Raw genomic sequence first — 20,120 nt, 5'->3', positions numbered from 1 at the left:
GGTTCTTTGGGAGCTCACTGCTTTCACTCTGTTAAACCCCTTTTCCTGCAGTTTACAACTCTTTCTCTTGGGAGGGCAGGCTAGCGCTGAGGCTTTCTGAGATCCAAGATCCACAGTCCAGATCCCCTGCATGCTCACTCCCAGAAGACTCTTCCACGTGAAGACGACTGACCTTCTTTGTCCTTCAGTTTCCTAGATGAGGAATACTGCATGTACCGCTTACTATTGTAAGTGGCGGGGGAGGAGGTAGCAGACATTCAGAGAAAAGGTTCAGTAAGAAATTAGTAGTTTCATGCCACATCAAAAGGCCTCTGTGTTTTTGACTTTCAACCACAATTTTAACTGGCGAACAAAAGAATCACACTGTGGACTCTCACCCCAGGATCACAGCTGTAGGTAAATCTGCCCCGAAAATTCCCTATCTGAGATACTGACAAAATGCCTAGGAAACTATGAAAACACTGAGTATCAGCAGACTACAGAGAGCAGAAGTCCTGAAGAAATGAAGGCTTTGTTACAGCATTTCCTTCAGAACATTGGAGAAAAAGCTCTCTCCTTTAGGGCTCTAAATCAGATGATACACAGAGGGAATCTGAAGGTTGAGTTTAGGGTCAGAGCCTAGGCCTAGGCACAACATCAGCTGAAAACAAGACTAGTGGCTCTACTAGCGAAAGCAAGACTTCACATTATGCCATTTTTATAGCTCTCTGGTGGTGGGCCAATGCTTTGCAATGCTCTGCACTCTTAAAATAAAAATAAATCTTCCCCTCCTGCCTTTGGAGGCGAGAAGAGTGGTGATTCATGCGCTGATCCCTTCGCACCTGGACTACATGAACACCCTCTATCTAGGAGCAGCGGACGTCCTGGTGAATCGCCTGCAATGGTCCAAAATGCGGCTGATAGGCGTCTTGTGTATCTGCCTAGGTGTTCTTCAACCTTGATGGCCATGAAAGCACTCCATTGGCTGCCCGTCAAGAAACTGATTTTATTCAAAGCCTTGGTTTTGGTTCATAGGGCAGTGTATCTCTCTAGCCCAGACTATCTGGTGAAAAGATTTGTCCAGTACCCCCCCCCCCCCATAGCGCTGCACTCTGCTTCCATTTTGTCAATCCCGCGCTTCAAGCACGTCCGAAGGGGTGGCAAAGCTTTTCCCTTGCGTGCTGCTAAAGCTTGGAATGAGCTTCCACGTGAAATGTGCCTCATCTCTGATGAGACCACATTCCACAAAAAGCTTAAAACCTGGTTCTTTCTGAGCAGCGGTAAGGTTCTTGTTTGGTCCGTGCGCATCATGGGCTCCGTTCTTGTTTGGTTGGTGCGCATCATGGGCTTTGCTCGTTAGCGCCGGGTGACGCCTCAGAGTAGCCACGCGCTCTGCAAATCTCCCATTCATCCATTCTAAATAAATGTATTGATACTCGAACTCTCACCCTCGAGGGGGAATACTTTAAAACATGCCAATCTATCGAAGATCCAATGCTGGGGAACCTTAAATAACCTAAATACGAATTGAACAAAATACTTTACACTATATCTGCAGGCTTAGTCAAGTTAGTCATTAGCGTTTCAGCTATTTTTGTATTGCTTTTTATTGGTTTTTAAAGTCATGGTACAATAAACATCTTCCTTTATAAATGAAGCCCAGACGTGTAGACTGTAGGACTTTTTAGTGACAGGTTGAACAATGTGTGTGTTTTCCTGATTAAGGCCAGCAACTAAACTGAACTTTAATTTAAACAAAACTCATCCGGTCAGTTCTGTCGTTTGTTTATGAAAGCAACAATACTATCATGGAGTCAGATCAATTCTAGGTCTGCACCCTCTTTGACATACTGAGGATCTTTGGCATTCTGGAGCTCTCACCTTTCACTTCTGGTCCCATCTCTGGTTGCACTCACATGTTGCGACTCTTACATAATACGCTTTCGGTGTCTTGGGGGAACCATTGGTCTAGTGTCTTCTGAGCATCAGCAGCTCCTGTTGTCACCCAAAAGTCTTTATGTATTTTTTATTTTTTTTTACACGAGGGATGGGGGAGCTGGTCAGTCCTTGTTGTTAGGGCTATTTGGAGAGTACCCCAGTATCCCAATCATTATGCATGGTCCCCTCCCCTTTAACTTTTGTTGGATTGTGATGGCTTCAATCTCTGCTGTTGCCCACTTTGTAAGATCGGTTAACCGTGTTTTGGTGTTGACCACCTCTCTTGCATTCTAAGTCATGGATATTCTACGAATAACAAGTATTCGTCTAGATCAAAGAGTCTGCGAGCAGATTGTACTTTTTTCCGGTCTGTGCATGTTGCAAAGTATGCTTTTCATTGGTGTCTCCTCCATTATTTTATCCGATATCTCCATCATTGCACATTTCCATACCAGGTGACAGAAGTCTCTCTCTGGCTTATGGCATGTGAGGCAGTGACCAGTCACCCAAGGGTACATACTGGTTACTCTTGCCAGGGTGAGGAAATTCTGGTGTAAAAAATTAAATTGCGTAAACTTGCAGCAAGGGTTTATTGACACCTTTTTGGTATATTCCATTCTTTTTCAGTAAGTTCCTGTCTAATTCACCTTAAATGTGTTGACGTCTATGTAATATGCTGGTGCTCTCAAGCTGTGCAATATTGTTAATGAATGCCTATGTCACCCATACATACGTCGTTAATTGCTTCAAATGTGTAGATTACTCCATTTTCAAACAGGTCCCTTTCAATGGCAGCAACAACCCATGGGCATCTATCACTCAGTTGTATTTCCTGAAATATTGGCAGACACAAAGCGATCCCTGGTCAGAATGTCACAGTTTAGCTTAGTTTAGGTATCCCGGCCCACCATTTCTGGACATGTCCGGCGGCCCAGAGTGGGATGCTGTCATTCTCAATTCATCCAGAATTGGCTCACACAATGTAGCACCCCCAGTGCCCGTCTTTATCGCGAACCCCCACTGGATACCGATAGCTGCACGTCCTTTTCAACAGCCGCTGCAGCTGAACTGCTGGATAATTGGGTTTCAGGTCCTGTGCTTATTAACTTAGGTCAGACTCTTATTATGATGTCCTATGAGTCACTGTGCGGCCACAGCTGTTGTGAATTAAGTCATGATACATTCTCGTTAGGACTAAGTTTGTTTACTGATGCCTACCCTGGGATACCCTGAAGGATTTACACTGATGGGTCATGGGTTGAAAGCAAAGGATCCTATACCTAGGGTCATTCTAGAAAGATACCACTAAAGCGTAACCGAATGGCTGTGCCACATAGCAGAATCACTTCCAACCACTGAGTCATTAGGACATTATTACTCCAACCACCTAGGGGCGAACTACAGCGGAGGAGATTTCTTAACCTGAATTGTAGGCCTGCACCTGGAGGACAGGCTCGTGATTACTGTGGAGTAACAATCTCTAGAGTGTGAACAAGGCATAGGAAACAAAGTTATAAAGCTTCAACACCCTGCATCAGCCTCGTTTTTAGAGATCTTCTCCAACCTTCTCCTATTTCAAAGACATATTACATCCCTCGAAGTGAACCCAACTCTAACTGAAGTGATACCTGAGACCCTTCTCTGCTCCCAGGCTCTCCCTACGCCAGCCTGATCCTTTGCACCAGAGGCTTCATTCATCAGTGGGTGACGTTACATGAATTGCCAATTTGTTACTTATTCTTTGTAACCTAACACATCACACACATACCTAGACAAATACTATCAAACATAACCCTAAAAGTCTGACATAAATATGTAATGATAAACTGTATTAGCACCTTCAATCAATGGACTACTGCAAAATCAAGAAAAAGACCATCAGCTCTCAGTCATGAACTTCAAGGCTGAACTTAAAAAAAAGGTCCTGCTTGTCAGGTCAGCTGGAATAAGGCCCCTGACATGAAATCTATCGAATGAGGGGAGCAGCTCCATGTTAACCTATGGAACGTCTTTGTTTCTGGATGGGCACGCCATGTCTCTGTAGCAGGTCCTTTAAACTGCACACACGTTTGCTTTGATCAATGAAGTCATTAAAACACACCTCATGCAAGACCATGGAGATCAGCTTCCACTTGAAATGAAAGAGTGTGAATCACAGATCCAGGGGGCTGGACAAAGAAAGTGTGTTGGTCCAACCGCCTGTCACTTGTTCCTATACATGATGACGCTCACGGACTCTTGTTCCAACGTGAGCTTGAAGTAGGTTTGACAGCACAACAGTCGGACGTGCAGAATCGCATGCTAAGGTGACTAAGCTTTCCTTGGCGCACGGAGAAGGACTGTGGTCTAGATTAATGGTTACAGCATTAGCTGGGAATTAGGGAGGTCCTGAGGTCAATTTGAGCTTTGCCACTTAAGTGATCTTGGGACAATTTGCTCCGCCTTCCAGGGCCTGGCTTAAACATACGTACCTGCGTAAGAACACTGCCCGTAAGCTCTTTGGGGCAGAGCCCAGGTTGTGTTACTGTACTTCCTTTGTGCAGAGATTAGCACTTTCGTAAGCGCTTTATAAACACAAGCGATTCTAAGTGTAATCAACTTTGGATCGCTGCCTGAGCTGCACTTTCAAACTTTTTGAAGTATGAAAACAAACAAACTTCAGAAATCCCTATTGTGCTCCAGGAAAGCAACGTGTGCCGTCACCTGTTTGTAGGAATGCAGATTTTCGAAACTACTTAGAGTTTTCTTCCTTGTGGAAAACTACACATAGACAGCCTGAGACCAGGACCAAAATTCCAAGGCTGCTTCCTGACGACACCACTCTCTGATGCAAGTCGGGGCAGAGCAGGTTAAAAGGGCATACCAGGAGATGAATGTGTGACCAGTCAGAGTTTATAAAGCTTAAACCTGATGAACTACTATTCATTGAGCCATAGACCAGACTGGGACCCACTGTGGCATTTAAACATGGGTGACTTTGCAAATGCAATCGTGTAATGTGGATTCCAGTAAAAAGGACTCTGAGACCCTCAGCCACACAAGGGGGTGCTCTTCGGAAGGGAATGTGATGTTCAGTGGACAAAGGTGGTTGTGTGCATGTGTGTATCTCAAAACCACTGAATCTTTCAAGCTGGAGGCTATCTTGGGTGTACCCACCCTGGTGTACTCGGTCTGTTTGTAGGAAATTTGCCCTTACCGCAGGGGTCACCCTGGGTTTTTGGGCTTTTGCTGGACCTTATATTTTTGCTGGCAGTAGGAGTCTGCATTTTACCCCCACTAACTATTGTGCCACCCACCACAGCGGCAGCGCATACGTGGCTACAGGCCGAACCAGGGTAGCCGAACTGCTTCGGCGTAAGATCTGCAGTACAAACTCTCAAAAGAACCTTTTTGTCACAAAGACCTCCCTTTCAAAATTTAAGTCACCCTTAAGAAGGCCTTGTAGCCCACGAGGCAGGGTCCCTGGATTTTAAATGTGGGACAAGACGACAATTATTATTATCATGTCCATACAGGGACGAGGCGCCAAAAGCTATTTTCACTGCGACAGGCCTAGCTGTCCAATGACGAGAAAAAATAACTACTTTTAATAATGATTGAAAATCCAATTTAAGGGTCCGATTTTTCAATAAATATTAAGGAAAAGCAACATTAAAAAGGTATATTTTACCTGTCTGAACATTTTGGACGCTAATGTGCGTTAACTCTCCAGCAACTCTGAGCATAGCCAGGGAAAGGGGGGTGGGGGTGGGGGGGAGGGGTTTGGGGGGGGTGATGTGAAGAGGTGTAAAATTACTCCCAGTAGAACTCAAAAGGCTGACCTGAATGGCCACAGAGGACACCTCTAAGCTCAACGAAATGTGCAAGGGGCATGCTGTGGGCATTATCTTGACACCATAGCATCAGGGTCTGCTTCAAACTGGATTTCTGTGTTAGATGTGATTACTATAGTGCACTCCCCTACACATCCACAGCCCTCAATCCCCCACGTTTAGTGTGGTGGAAGACTTTCACCATCTTTAAAATGCCTGAAACCTGCCCTTTTGGGGCTGTTTCGGTAATGCAAACAGGAACTACTGTGTTGACTCCAGAAACGTTTAACCCCACTGGTTAGGGAGTACCCAGGAGTTATCAGCACCCACTAAGCTAGTGCCAGGTATAAGTGGAGCGGCCCAAGGCACCCCATCAAAACAATATCTGCACCTGCAGAGGAACTGAAGAGAGCTGGACATGCTAACTGTGACATGAGCAGAGCCTTAAAGGACTGGACATGTGTCCACTTGTATCCAGGACAAAGAAGTGAACTCTAATGGTTATTTGTCTAACTTCCTGTGTTGGTGCAGGCGCACAACAAATACTTTTCCCTCAACAGCAACTGCTGGCGGGCTCAGTACTCCTCCTCCAGCTCTTCAGCTCTTATCCTTGACAGAGGTTCCTCTTGACCCAGAAGTGTTCTAAAAGTTTTGGGTTTTGGGTCCATTACTTATACCCCTTTCTGCATTTGAAGTAGGCAAACTTCAAAGGAAAGTCTCAGTTAGTGACAAGATTCTGCCTTGCCCAGTCCTCGTCCCAGACACACACCAAGGGGTTGCAGACTGCATTGTGTGAGGACAGGCACAGCCCTTTCAGGTGCAAGTGTTGGCTCCACCCTCCACACTCTAGTCCAGGAGATTCATTTGGATATGCAAGCCACGCCCCAGCTCCCTTTGTGTCGCTGTCTAGTGGAGATTCACAAACAGCCCAAGTGTCAGGCTTACCCAGACGTGGAATACACAAGCAGGCAGAGGCACGGAATGGTTAAGGAAGAAAATGCTCACTTTCTAAAAGTGGCATTTTCAAACTGACAATCTAAAAAACAATTTTACCAAAAGATGTATTTTTTAAATTGTGAGTTCAGAGACACCAAACTGCAGATTTCTATCTGCTCTCAAAGGGAAACTGCACTTTTAGGATATTTAAAGGCAGCCCCGTGTTAACCTATGAGAGTGTGAGAGAGAGAGGCCTTGCAACAGTGAAAACCATATTTGGCAGTATTTCACTGTTAGAGCATGTAAAACACATCAGCACATGTCCCACCTTTAACACACAATGCACTCTGTCCATGGGGCTACTTAGGGCCTACCTTAAGGGTGCCTTACATGTACAAAAAGGGAAGGTTTGGGCCTGACAAGTGGGTACACCTGCCAGGCCAAATTGGCAGTTTAAAACTGCACACACAGAAATTGCAGTGGCAGGTCTGAGACAGGTTAACAGGGCTAATCATGTGCTGCAGGCCCACAAGCAGCATTTGATTTACAGGTCCCGGGCACCCCTTGTGCACTTTACTAGGGACTTACTAGTAAATCAAATATGCCAATCATGGATAAACCAATCACCAATACAACTTACATAAGGAGCACTTGCACTTTAACACTGCTCAGCAGTGGTAAAGTGCGCAGACAATAAGCCAACCAAAAAACAGGAGGTCAGAGGGCAAAAAGACAGGGGAAATATGCCAAAAGATGCCAGGTCTAACAGTACTCGAAAAAGCATTTGATTTAGTGGAATGGCATTTCTCCTCCAAACTCTGTCACAATTTGGTCTAGGGTCTCAGTTCAAGAGTGTGGTGCGCTAGCTGTACAATTGACCGACAGCCAGAGTTAAATTGGGGCACATGGTATCCACCCCCATTAATATAGAGAGGGGCACATGACAGGGATGCTCCTTGTCCCCTCTATTTTTTGCCCTAGCCATGGCTGCTACCTTGCAAGCACAGGGCCGAAGCTGGGGTATACCCCTGAGGGATGGGACACATTCAGTGTCCCTTTATGCTGACGACCTCCTCATTTATTTAAAGGACCTTTCCCATTTCCCCATGTAAATCATTAACACACTACATTGTCTGGACTGCATGTCAAGTGGTCAAAATCATATTTTCTGTTCACACCGTCCATGCTAATCCTAGCCTAGTACCCACCGCTTCTGCTCTGACTTGGCAACCCGACACTTTAAAATACCTAGGTATCAAAATGTATCATTCGGATTCAAATCTATTAGACGGGAATCTATTTTGTGCCACAACTTCTCTCAAATCCCAGATGGTCTTCTGGAAGTCACTCCCTCTATCGGTCACGTGGCACTCCTAAAGATGGTAGCCCTACCTAGTCTGCTCTATTATTTTGTCAATCATCCGCTGTGTGTTCTTGTCTCCTTTTCCGATCTCTGGAGCGTAGCATACAAACATTTATTTGGAGCAATACCCACTGTAGAGTAGCACCCAAATTATACAGGCTGTCGGATTCGGGTGGTCTGGCGCTCCCTAACTTAGAAAACTATTACCTGGTGGCTCAGGTGTGGTGGGTCTCAAGGCGGCTAGATTCCTGCCACCTGACTGACACAGCCACAATCTCTCCACCTTGGAATGTCACAGAAATTCTAAGTTTATTGCATCCTTGCACTAGGAGTGCCTTGCCCCACTCTCAGCATCTACCTATGGCACACCGCTGCTTCTCTAGAAGCTTACACCTCACTAAGGCAACAATCCCCTACACTTCGGCCATCTCTCTCCTAGGGACACCGCGTGGTCCCCATACAACTACATTAGCAGAAATGACACCGTGGCACAGCGCCGAGATCCATACTTTGGGTGACCTTTATGACAGCAGAACCTTACTTCAATATAAAATCCTAATGGAAGAGGCTGGTTTACCTCCAGGTGGTTTTCTCCTTTTTCGCTCACTCATCGGATCTCTGGAACCCCTTATGTAACTCACCATACAATATTTGCATGTGTGTGACAATGGTAGGCAGACTCATTGCATCAGCACACTTCCCCACCATGTACACCACTCTGAGACCCTTAGGAGACGGACCAGGGCACGCCATACTACGACAAATAATGCTCCAGCTAATTTAAAAGTCAAATACAGATACCACACAATACCAGGTTTTGAATTAATTCAATGGTATATTACCCAAAGGGCCAGTCTCATGCCTGCCAGAATTAATAGATACTTCCATCTGACAGATGCAGAACGCCCACGCTGTCTCTTAAATGCAGACTTGCTAGACATGTTATGGACAAGCTCACATTTACACTTCTACTGGACTGCAGTGATGCACCATCTGGAGCACTGCATACACCATATCATTCCATTTTCCTGGGAAGCTTGTGCTCTGGGACTCTTTCACAGAGTCAAAAAACACAGAGCTACATCCCTATTTCTAGATCCAGGACTTAACGTAGCTAAGAGACTCATTACTCGTAAATGGCACTCACTTGACCCACCAAACTATGGCTGCAATCAATGACGGTTTGGGTGTGGGCAGAGTATACTTCGATTCCACTGGGAAGACACCCTTGGCCTCCGAAAATATCCAATATCTTCTAACTGGGACGCAATACTGGCTGAAGTACACACCTCAATACCTAAAACACCTGTACGTGTTGACGCTGGGAAGCGCAATGGCCTTTATAAGTCCACTACCCCATGAACGCCTCTGACCACAACACACATGCTACCACAACCTCCCCTCCGCCACTTCATCACACCCCAGTTAAATTACTAGCGACTTTCGCGTTATTACTGCTGCTGAGCAGCCACCACTCTCTTCAAGACCAAACGTAATTACGACCTCGTGGATCGCCTACGTGCAGCTCAGATTATACCCTCATTCCTTTACCCCGCCTACCCCATTCCCAGTTCAAATAGTTGTGACACTGCATTGTTATAAAATGTTTGATATGTTTCTACTGATGGGCACGACTGAAAATTTGATGTCGCCACCACACATGGATTATGAACGCTTCCAAATTGCCTCCCCGTACTGCCGCGTATCAATAACAGCGTTTCAAGCACTGCGTATGTAGCTCTATATGACCTGAAGTAATATACAAAGCCAAAAGCGCTCCCGACGTGAACTGAAATACACACAGCATGTATGCACCACCATCTATACAATATGTAAACTACCCTTCTGCAGGAATGCAAGTAGAGTATTGTAATGCAGTATAATGTTTAGATGAAAAGTGCAATAACAAGAGATTCAAACAAAAAAGTTAAGCCTGTCTGCTCTGTGCTATAGTTAAAATGGGTTGCACTCAGGTTAATGTAGTGACTAACTGTTCACCCTGACAAGAGTTGTGATAATCCCTTGAGGTGGGCTGTCACACAGCACAAATAATAACACAATTTCTTACACTGCTGTACTTACTTACGGTATAGCACATCCTCTGTAGTGGCTCAATCAATATGTAAATGAATAGATGTACTCACTCCAACCCTGCACCTTTAATGTTAATAAAACGCAACTGCACTTATTCAGTCATGGACCATCCCAATTAGAGTCAGGGTGATGGACAGCGAAGAGACGAAGGCAGGAAGCCATTAGTAAAGAAAGGCACCTTTTCAGAACATATATCAAGGAGTCACAATGTGGGATTAAAGTTTATTTGCAGGCATAACTAAGAAAAACACGCTAGAGAACTGGCCATCAACAGTAAATATACATGTTGGTGGAAAGGTTGTAGCAGTCAAAATGCTTGCCTTCAGGGCGGTTCATGCCAGTTTAGGCAGAATGTACTTGGCAGATCATTTTCTTGACCCTCTTTAGACTAGATGTATTTCTGCCTGCAATGTCACTGGACCTGTGTGTACCCCCAGGTTCTACACAATGACGGTCCAGGACCTCCTTGAGCAGAACCCGCAGAAACGGATCAGTTAAGTCAAGTTTTAGGAGGAGACCTGAAGTAGAGTAACATCTACAAGCCCAGGTGGAGCTTAAATCTTGAGTCAAGCTTGGGCCACTAGAATTCAATGAGTAGGCCAGCAGGGCCATAACCAGAACTATGATGGACTCATACATATTTATTTGGGATTTTATGACCAAATGTGTATAAACAGGGACCTCTATACAGGTTTGAATTTGTTATTGATTGCATTCTTTCAGGAATACCCGTGCAGAGACTAAAAAGTAGTGCACAAGAAACTTTACTGGACTGGAGATGGATGAGTCTCAATTTCTAGAGAATGAACCTAGCTGGGAATCAATGGAACATTATGAATGGTAGAATAGGTGGGAACAATATGATTGTGAGCAAAAGCAACAGAGCAGAGGAGTGGAGGGAGGATGGAAAATCATCTTCATAGTCTGGCCCTGGGTGTAAACAGATAGGAGTTCCATTCTAGTAGTTCATTTAGTGCTTCAAAGCTGTTCCAAGGTGAAGATGCCGGGGGTGTGCTATTTCCCTATCCGCACTCCTTGATTTCGAGTCGGCTGACAACTAGGCTTTGTGTCTTGAACAGGCCTCCTTTGACAGACAGCTGGTAGGGTGCTTGTTGGTTGTTACTGTCCTATAGCTGATGCTGTCATGAAGAATACTTCAGTTCTGATGCTATCAGGAACACTGTGCCTGGGCCCATTTAAACTTCCTCCATTGTTATTGTATGCTCGTCTGAAAACTCTGATATCTCTTTCTATGACAGTGTACAGTTTGGACACGCAGAAGCGTAGCACTCCTCTTGAGGATGACATACGTTCATTGTTTATATTATAGTCACTACCATATTAAAATGGGCGCTTACAGTGAAAGCTAAAATGTCAACATGGGAACTAAAAAGATGCATTCAACAGCATACTTATTTTGTCTTATTGGGACTTTAGTGTCATTGCCAAACTTATAAACGTGAAATATAAATCAGCTCAGGTGCTACAAAACCTCCTATACTTGACCATTGCTATCACATTAGAGGTCACATCAGTTTTCTGAAACCCAGCCACAATCGGGGTTGCACCGGGCCACGGAGAGCAGAGAATTGGCCTTCGGCCTGGCATGGCTTATAATTCCTGGGCAAGGGCTGTGATAAAGAGCTAAACAATAATTCTTCAAAGAGAAAGGAAGCTGTATGATCTATCTTAATAATTCATAGGTTTAATATTTTCTGTTTCTACAAAATTTTAGCATTTAGCAAAGAAGTCGCAATATGGGGTTAGGATGCTACAAATGTACTAACCATATAAGGACTGTGGGTATTGTATTCTCTGGCCACATTACACACAGCAGCATTTATTTTCTCGGTTGTGTGGTCCCCATTCATTTATTATGCACTGGACTTGTGTTTTAGAAATAAGTATTTTAAAGTTTCACTCCACATTTCTTAGTGCTATTTTGAGGGTATGATTCATTTACGAAGGGGGATTTTGTGTTCCGGTGAGTACATGAACTTACCTAGGGGGACTATTCATGAAAATACCACCTGCGCACAGTATTGCTTAGTAGGACATGTACGGGTCATAGTTTAACTGGACTTCTAATTTCTGTTGGTGCACTGATCTAAGTCCCTGCGCTATGTGGCGGTGTGACTGCGACGCCTGCACCTCTGGTGGGGTCCCCTGACTCGTGACAATGCAACCGGTGAGAGTGATGCGACTGTACCTCTTTAGCCCTTCGATGTGTCACACAGCAATGTGCAGGATGCTCTGCCGGGCAGCGACAGCAGAATTGGAGATACCAGTGAGCAAGGCGTTGCTACTGTCCAGGTGGATGTGGGCCAGGGATTAGACAATGATTCTAAAACTGAAAACTACATAAACTGGGACGAGTGGCAGGGCCTGGGAAGACATGACTAAGAAAATAGATACTGTAATCTATTTAAAGAAGTATAGACACAATTACAGCCACCTGATACATAAAAGCATTCCCTGAGGATTGCAGGTCATTTAGGTATTTTGACACCGGGTTAGTGGACTAATGAATTCTCCTGGGAAACTTGTGTTTGACTTTTTGGTCACAAGTTTTTCTCCTTGGATCATTGATAAAACTAGTAGCTTTGAGACAGCCCTTTTGAAAGCAGCCCTCAAAGGGATGTACCTCAACTTCCTCTACGAAAGTCAAGGACATTCACCTACTGTCTGTCTGGTCAGAGGAGTCTGAGGTGGTAAGGTGTTCGAGGCTGCCATAGGAGAAAACCTCAAAGTGTACATGAAAGTGTGTCTGAGCAAGGTGATGGGTGCTAGGGGATTCATGACAGACCAGGTTGAGCAATTTGCACAGAGCTGTATTCCAAAGTGTAAGACAATCGGCTATTAGTTGTGAAAGATGTGAGCCCTGCACGAGAGATAAGTCTGCAACTGTCTTGTTACTGGGAACCAAGCACCACTCTCAGGGTAGCAAAGCAGAGACATCCATGACCTAATCAGTGGAGGTTTTGTGGCTTACAATCCCAGTTTGCTGGCACAAAGCAGCAACACTCAAATTATTGTCCAGTCAGTGCCTTTTCTTTAAATAAAAAAAATAAAACAATGACTGAAAAATATACTTGTGCCTTTTCTAATGAAAAGTAGATTTATTACACTTAAACTACAAAACGTTATGCATTTAGGCCCTCATTATGAACCCAGCGGGATTTCCCACCGTGTTCAGGCTGGCGGTCTAAACACAGACCGCCAGCCCATTGAGGACCCCGCCGGCTGAATAATCAACATTCCCCTGGGCCGGCGGGCGGAAACAGTGTTTCTGCCGTCCGGCCCAGCAAAATGCTAGGCCTGGACATTGCCGACGGCTCCACATGGAGCCATCATCAATGTAACAGTGCGGCAAGTGCAGCAGCACCCGTCGTGCACAGGGCAGTAACATGCACGAAGGGGCTGTGCACGGGGGTCCCTGGGGTCCCCATCCCGCCAGCCTTTTCCTGGGGGGGGAAACCACCAGGGAAAGGCTGGTGGACACAGGTTCTTTATCCGGGGGGCGGGCAGCGCTGCCCTGTTGGATAAGGAACTCCACCATCGTCAGCACGGTAGCCTGACGGTGGTGGAGTTCCGCCTTTGGCGGTCCCGCAATGAACATATGGCGGTCCGGACCGCCATGCCGGTGGCGGTAACTACCGCCACCTGTTCATAATGACCCCCTAAATAACAAATGTATAATTCCGGCAAGTTAGAAATACCTTTTGCGACAACCTTTTATCACAATTCGCCCTAGTGGATCCTGAATCCCACGGTCACAATAAAAATAATGCCGGCCATATGACTCACCACGAAGAAACTAGCAATGGAAAGAGCTAAAGCTCAAAAGCTCTGGAAGTGCTTAATATCAATGCAACCCCTTCCTGGGTTCAGGGATACAATCCCCTGGGAGATTTAGGGTGAGGATCTCAAATTCACCTCTAAAGGGGCTCCTGTACCCTCTGCAGCCACCCAGGCCATGTTGGGTGAAGGTTAATGGTGCACCTGCCCATTCTTGGGGCACCACAAAGAAGAAGTGCATGCAAATAGGTCCCCTCGTGGGCAATCATGAGACACTCCTCTCTATAGCACTTAACTTGATCCTTGCAAAGTCACTTCTGCACCAGACTGTGTGGAATTACTGGGCTTCACACAATGGTAGTCTCACATGCCCAGCCCGTACCCATGCATGCACAAGTTCATGTTTAACCAGGCTAATGCCTCTTACCTCAGCTGTGCCGCAGAAGCTCAGTCTTAAAAGGTGGATGCTGGCAGTTACCATGCTCAGTCCAAATTACCGCGAGTTTACCAGATCTGGGTAGTGAGACTTACAGTATAAAGTGCAAACAAAGGGCACTTTTAAGTGAAAAATCCCAGTGTACAAAATAAGTGGAAACCCTTTGCTTCATAAATTGACAGGCAGCATCCACAGTGATAAAAAAACATTGCGTTGGCACAAGCGTGGTTGGCCAGAGGGCAAAGTTGAGAAGGTTCTCAAAGTAGGAAGGGATATTAGTGACCAAGGATGATGAAAAGTGTTGCAATGATCTAGACTGTTCACTAACAGGAAACTGACAGAACCTTAGTCCTACCTGACTGGAACCAGAGGTACCCTTGTTTGCAGAAAAACTAATGAGAATATAATTGAAAAATTCCACACAAATGTTGTTCTCAAACACACCAGAAATCAACTTGGAAAACCTAGGTTTCCTCATCAAATACAAACTCATCTTCCTGTCAGATATGAAAAGATACATTGACCTGCTTGGCTCACATAAGCTACTCAAACACAAAATACAGCTCTCTACACACAGATGTTGGGAGAGAATAAAAATTCATGACAGGTCTCAAACTGTGTCAATCACAAACATTAATAGGGGGGTGGTGGAATCTCTCCTGGCATGAGCCGTTTACCTGCACGCTATACCTGCGGCGGATATGTATGTACATAGGAGGATTTATAACACATAACTAGTGTTTCACCAATGTAGATAAAAAAACGAATACAAAAGCATGTTGATAGAAGGGATAAAACGAGGCTGGAAAGATAACAGCAGACCCCAAGCAAGTCTCCAGGAAGATGTTCACATTGCAGTGTCCCGGGCCTGGCCTTACCTTCTGGACCAGGTAGACACTGGTGGCTCTACTGCTGGCTACTTCATCCAGAGCTGTTCCTTCTTGGAGGAAGTAACTCACATCTGCGATGTGAACTCCGACTTCGAAGTTTCCTGAAAGAGAGAAAGTGAGACATTTTAGTTAATCATGTTGATAGATGCATGCAGAGGTTGTGGATGCTAGGATTTCTGCTGTGCTTTATCAAGCGGCCATTCTACGTCCATACACCTCTGAAAATCGGTGAAATGTGAAGCTTTAAGGGCAATCCTGGAACCTAAATGATGGGCAGGCAAAAGACAATCAATGCAGCCACCTAGCATCCCCAGAAATAGTTCTCAAAGTAATACTTTGGAATCCCATCACACATTTCTTGATCAACAACTTCTACTTTTCATTGTATTTTCTTTTTTTAATTCAGTGTCTCCCCCCGGTGCCATCCACTGGGGTAGCATATGCCCTAGCGTGGTAGGTGCATAGCTGACTCTAAACAGGTTGGGTGAGGCACACAGAGGGAGTCGGACACCTGGTACATCTGCAAGAGGCTGACTATATCTAGAGTGCCTTATGCACAAACAAGAGCATGAGGGTAAGAAGTGAATCAAGGCTGTTAAGAGTCGAGTGATAATCTGTTTGCATGTGATCTCCCTAGTTGATTTGGGGAATGGTGGGGGTGGAGATGGGATCGGCACTTCCATCCATGTTTTATCTCACCTCCAGAAAAATGCGTATTTATTTTGAAAAATGCACGATATCATGCTCCTTTCATCTATAGACTTCTGCAAAGCACCGACTGGATGAATCTGGAGTGAGGTAGCCGCACAATGAAACATCTGAAGTCAAAGATTTGAAGAGAATGGATGACTTATCTAGATTCATGCAATTCAGGGGGCAAGAAATGAGGCGGGCAAGGGTTCTAGGTTGTCTGCCCACCATGATTCTCATTCAGTGATGCATTTCACATCTCCCAGAGCAGCTGCAGCTTCACACCACTTTCATGACCATGAATCTTGGTCCATTTGCGGCTTCTGATGGACAACTGTGGAGGCAGATCTTCATCTTCAGCAGGTCAATTTCATGGTCAGGCTGCTTTTCAAGCACACTGCGGCCACTAATGACCTCATGATGCTTGCAACTGCAGCGGCCACATGAATTATAGATTACTTTGGAAACCGTGCGTTATTCCACATTTGCTGAACAGCTTCAGATACGGCACACAGCCGAGACGAGGGGAGAAGGGGATTCCATAGCTTTGAGGACAGAAAGGACAATGACCTGCCTTCATGGCACTATTTGCAGATCGAACAAACACTATACAGCAAGGCCTGATGTACTGGGTGTCTGGTGGCAATTCAAGGTGTAGAAAGGGTGAGGGCCCAATGCAGTGCTTCTGCAGACACATCCACAGCACCTTAGATCCACTCACTTGGAGCATCATCAGCTCCTGAAGGGTGCAAATGACCCGGAATAAACGATCATAACACAATAGATTAGAATGTAGACTGTAGCGGTATGGACTCTTTGTAGACGACGCAATGGGTTTGTTGGGAATTGTGTAAGTCAGTCGTTCCACACCTGTGGTCCAGGGACCCCCTGGGAGTCCATGAAGCCTACTAAGGGGTCCGCCATTATTTACAAAATTAAACAATGTTAACAGATTAATAATGGGTATATTCATTTAAAAAAATCAAAATGTAAATGTCAACATTTTAAAATGTTCCATAAATGTGAAGGAATTTAAAACTGGAGGCTTAAAAGTAAGCTGGTGTTCTCATTTTTATTTGTGGAAGCCGTGCATCAGACAGAATGTAGTATGGATGACTAGTGGCCTCTTTGAATTTAAAAACGGTCCAATCTTCCCATTAAAATTTTGATTTTTTATACTTGTAAATTAAATAAATGATTACACATTTTGTATATCTGTTTGAAAAATGCTTGCTTCTGTATTTTCTGTGTATTGTTTTGCGGTTCAAGTCATCGAAAATGCTTAGGCTGGGGTCTCCTGCTTCAAGTAATGACTCAGTGGGGGGTGGGGTCCAAAGATTCCAATTCATTGAGGGTCCCCGGATCCCAGTAATGATTAGGAGGAGGTCTGAAGGAGTCAAAAGGCTGAGAACCAATGGTGTAAGTAAGAAACCTTTTTTAGCTATTAGAAATAAATACCACCCTTTCATGTTACAGTCGTCTAGGTATCAAAGGAGAGGAACTTTTCTGTCAAGGAGCCCAGGTTCTTACCAGTGTCCTGCTGGTTTCACTCAATCACTCCCACCAACTTTTAACATTCTCTTTTCTTGTCCTCTTCATCAAATTATGCATCAGTCCTGCCTTGGATGACCCTAGACCTCCTGTAAGCTCAGCTGAAGCAAAGAGATAGTACTTTTGTGAGCTGTGAACCCCCAGACACCCCAGAGATGGATTTTGTGATTCATAGCTAATCTGGGCAGTAAAAACCATGGAGCACCTCCAACTCAAATGTAATGCTTCCCAACTCCTGGGATGGTTATATTTGATATTTCATAAATCAGTAGGGAGCTAGAACATGGTCATCCCTTTGCATGACTTAAAACGCTACAACAACAGCGAAACAAGGACCTGCCAAGAGGCAGGCTCCCTGCAATGGAACAGGACGCTTGCGAGCAAATTAGAATGCTTTCCTCCACCTTCCTTGAAACGCTCTGCTTTTAACTCGTCTCTTCCCTCCTTTCGCTTTTCAAGCACTTGATGTCGGTCAGAATTCCGTGGACTATGAATGACAGGCTTTGTCCCCAATTTCAGACTGCTTCACGACTCCGCTACTGGTCCACTCTAAAACCAATCATACAAGGATTTCATTTCCAAGGTAACGAACCCTTCAGGTCACATTTAGCATCATGATCCTAAGAGGCTACCAACCGGTAGCGGAGTGGCGTAAGCGCGGAAAAGGTCTTCGGCAATGCAATATGCGCATATCATTTCAGCATCAGCACGTAGAGAGGATCTGCGGACGTCAAGAACGTCGAGGGATCACGCAAGTGCATTGGCCCGCCTGTCTCGCTTCGTGTCCTCTGGACATGCAGAAGGAAGGACCAGAAATGTCTTGCAGCTATTTTACTGAACGTGCATTCACATTTCCTCCCCGGCTGGTCAGATACCCCTACCTGTCAGGGTACCCAGGAAACACAGGGAGGGATCTCCATGGCTTAGTTCTGTTCTCACACTGAAAATGCGTTTATTTTTATTTATTGATCTGGATGCACAAGAAACAATGAGATAATAAGAGGGGGTGGTTTGTTGCAACTGGAAAAACAAGCAAGAACATATCAAATGTTAACAAGGGGAATTCCCAATCTGAAAAAAAATCGAGTTTTCTATACAGAAATAGTGTCATGCCCCTTAGTGAGGTCCGCCTTGTCTTCACTGTGACCATACCATCATGGTGGCGTACAGTGTGTAAACATTACATGTGTACAGGCTGTCCTTCAGCCAATCCCTGAATAGGCTTTAGAGCAGAAGTTAATGCCTCTGCTCAAGGGCGGCCAAGTTTTCAGTAATCTAGAGTAGAGAATCCGGCACCCAAAAAATAGAGGGGTATTCGTAACCTCAGTTTTTTAGAGGTTGAGAGTTAAAACCTACTATGAACGGACTGGTCCGAGCACTTCTACCCCCGGCACCCATCCCATGTGCTTTTTACTTCTACGGTTTAGTAAAGGGTGCAATCCCTTCACTGCATTCAAACATGCACACAGGAGAATGGGATAAGAACTTTACCAATATCAGGAGAAACAGCTGTGAAACCTAGATCTCATACCCCGCCATCTGCAGAGGAAGGAGGAATTATTGTATATATCGAGGCTCTTTAAAGTGGACAACAGCTGGTGTCAACCTCAACCAGTAATTCAGATGCACCAATCGTTCATTTGACGCTGCCCGCGTCACACATAGGGCGACAATTTGACAGGCAACACCTCAGCATAGCATCCCCCTGCCTGGCTGTACACCTCTCGCACCTGCTTTAGCCCCCTCGGGTTGGTGGACAGGGGTCAGTACTCCCACCAGGGGGAGGTAGGCCCACTCCCCTCAGTGAAGTCATTTCCGGGACCATAGCCACCTTATGCATTATCCTCCAGGAATACACATTTATTTCTGTATTCTGGTGCCATGAGCAGATGTTTCACCCAATGCCGGGTTCTTCTGCCCCTACAGACATTTTGGCCTTGAAGCCAAACCTTTGTATGCTTCGGCGTGAAGGATTTCAAGTGAAGGCTTTCTGGACAGGACATGGTCTCAAGTTTTACCCTTAAGGACCCTTTATTAGTCCTACTTAGCTCCCTTTGGTGTCTCTGTCATCTGCTTACAGTCATTTTCATAAATATCGAGTACGGACAGCTTTTCCTTTATCCAGTAAGTTCCTCTCTGCGTCCATCTGAACCACTCGCTCAGATGCTGGAAATTATCCATTCATTCATTCTCAATAAGGTTGGGTTTGTGATCCAGTTTAAAATAACAGACTTGCTTGCTGACACTCACAATACTCTTGCTTTATATGCAAAGGATGAGACCCAGTTAAGGAAAAGTCCATCACCAAAGTGAGAATAATACCTGCCTGGAGAAGTCTCCCAAGGGTAAGGGGTTTACCAAGGCCTGCGTTCCAAGACCAGTGTACCCTGCTAAAGCCAACACGGCTAACATCGTATTTGAGATTGTTTTTTGAGGCATATGGGAAACAGGTTGGGATGAACTCATCTTTTTGGAGAAGAAACAGTCAAAACCCATCACTTTTATGTTCTCTCAGTGAGTCCAACTCAGGTTTTGTTCCTTTTATTGGCACTGGGAAGACAGAGTATAAGGTCACCATGAAAATATGTCTTCTTGAGCTCGAACTAGAGAGTTCTCGAGTATACTTATACATT

General features: G+C 45.1%; 1 protein-coding gene across 2 annotated transcripts in view; it reads right to left on the bottom strand.

The window, feature by feature from the left end:
- Positions 1-20,120, bottom strand: part of DIS3L2 (DIS3 like 3'-5' exoribonuclease 2) — a 714,887-nt gene that overhangs the window by 279,769 nt on the left and 414,998 nt on the right. For both annotated transcript variants that reach the window (XM_069212876.1, XM_069212877.1), the window contains one exon: positions 15,235-15,347. In XM_069212876.1, the coding sequence (XP_069068977.1) occupies positions 15,235-15,347 (113 nt within the window). The remainder of the gene's footprint in view (positions 1-15,234; positions 15,348-20,120) is intronic.

This window comes from Pleurodeles waltl, chromosome 11, assembly GCF_031143425.1.
Source record: "Pleurodeles waltl isolate 20211129_DDA chromosome 11, aPleWal1.hap1.20221129, whole genome shotgun sequence".
NCBI classification, from domain to species: Eukaryota; Metazoa; Chordata; class Amphibia; order Caudata; family Salamandridae; genus Pleurodeles; species Pleurodeles waltl.
The sequence above is the reverse complement of the archived record's forward strand: the minus strand, read 5'-3'. Positions and strand labels throughout refer to the sequence as shown.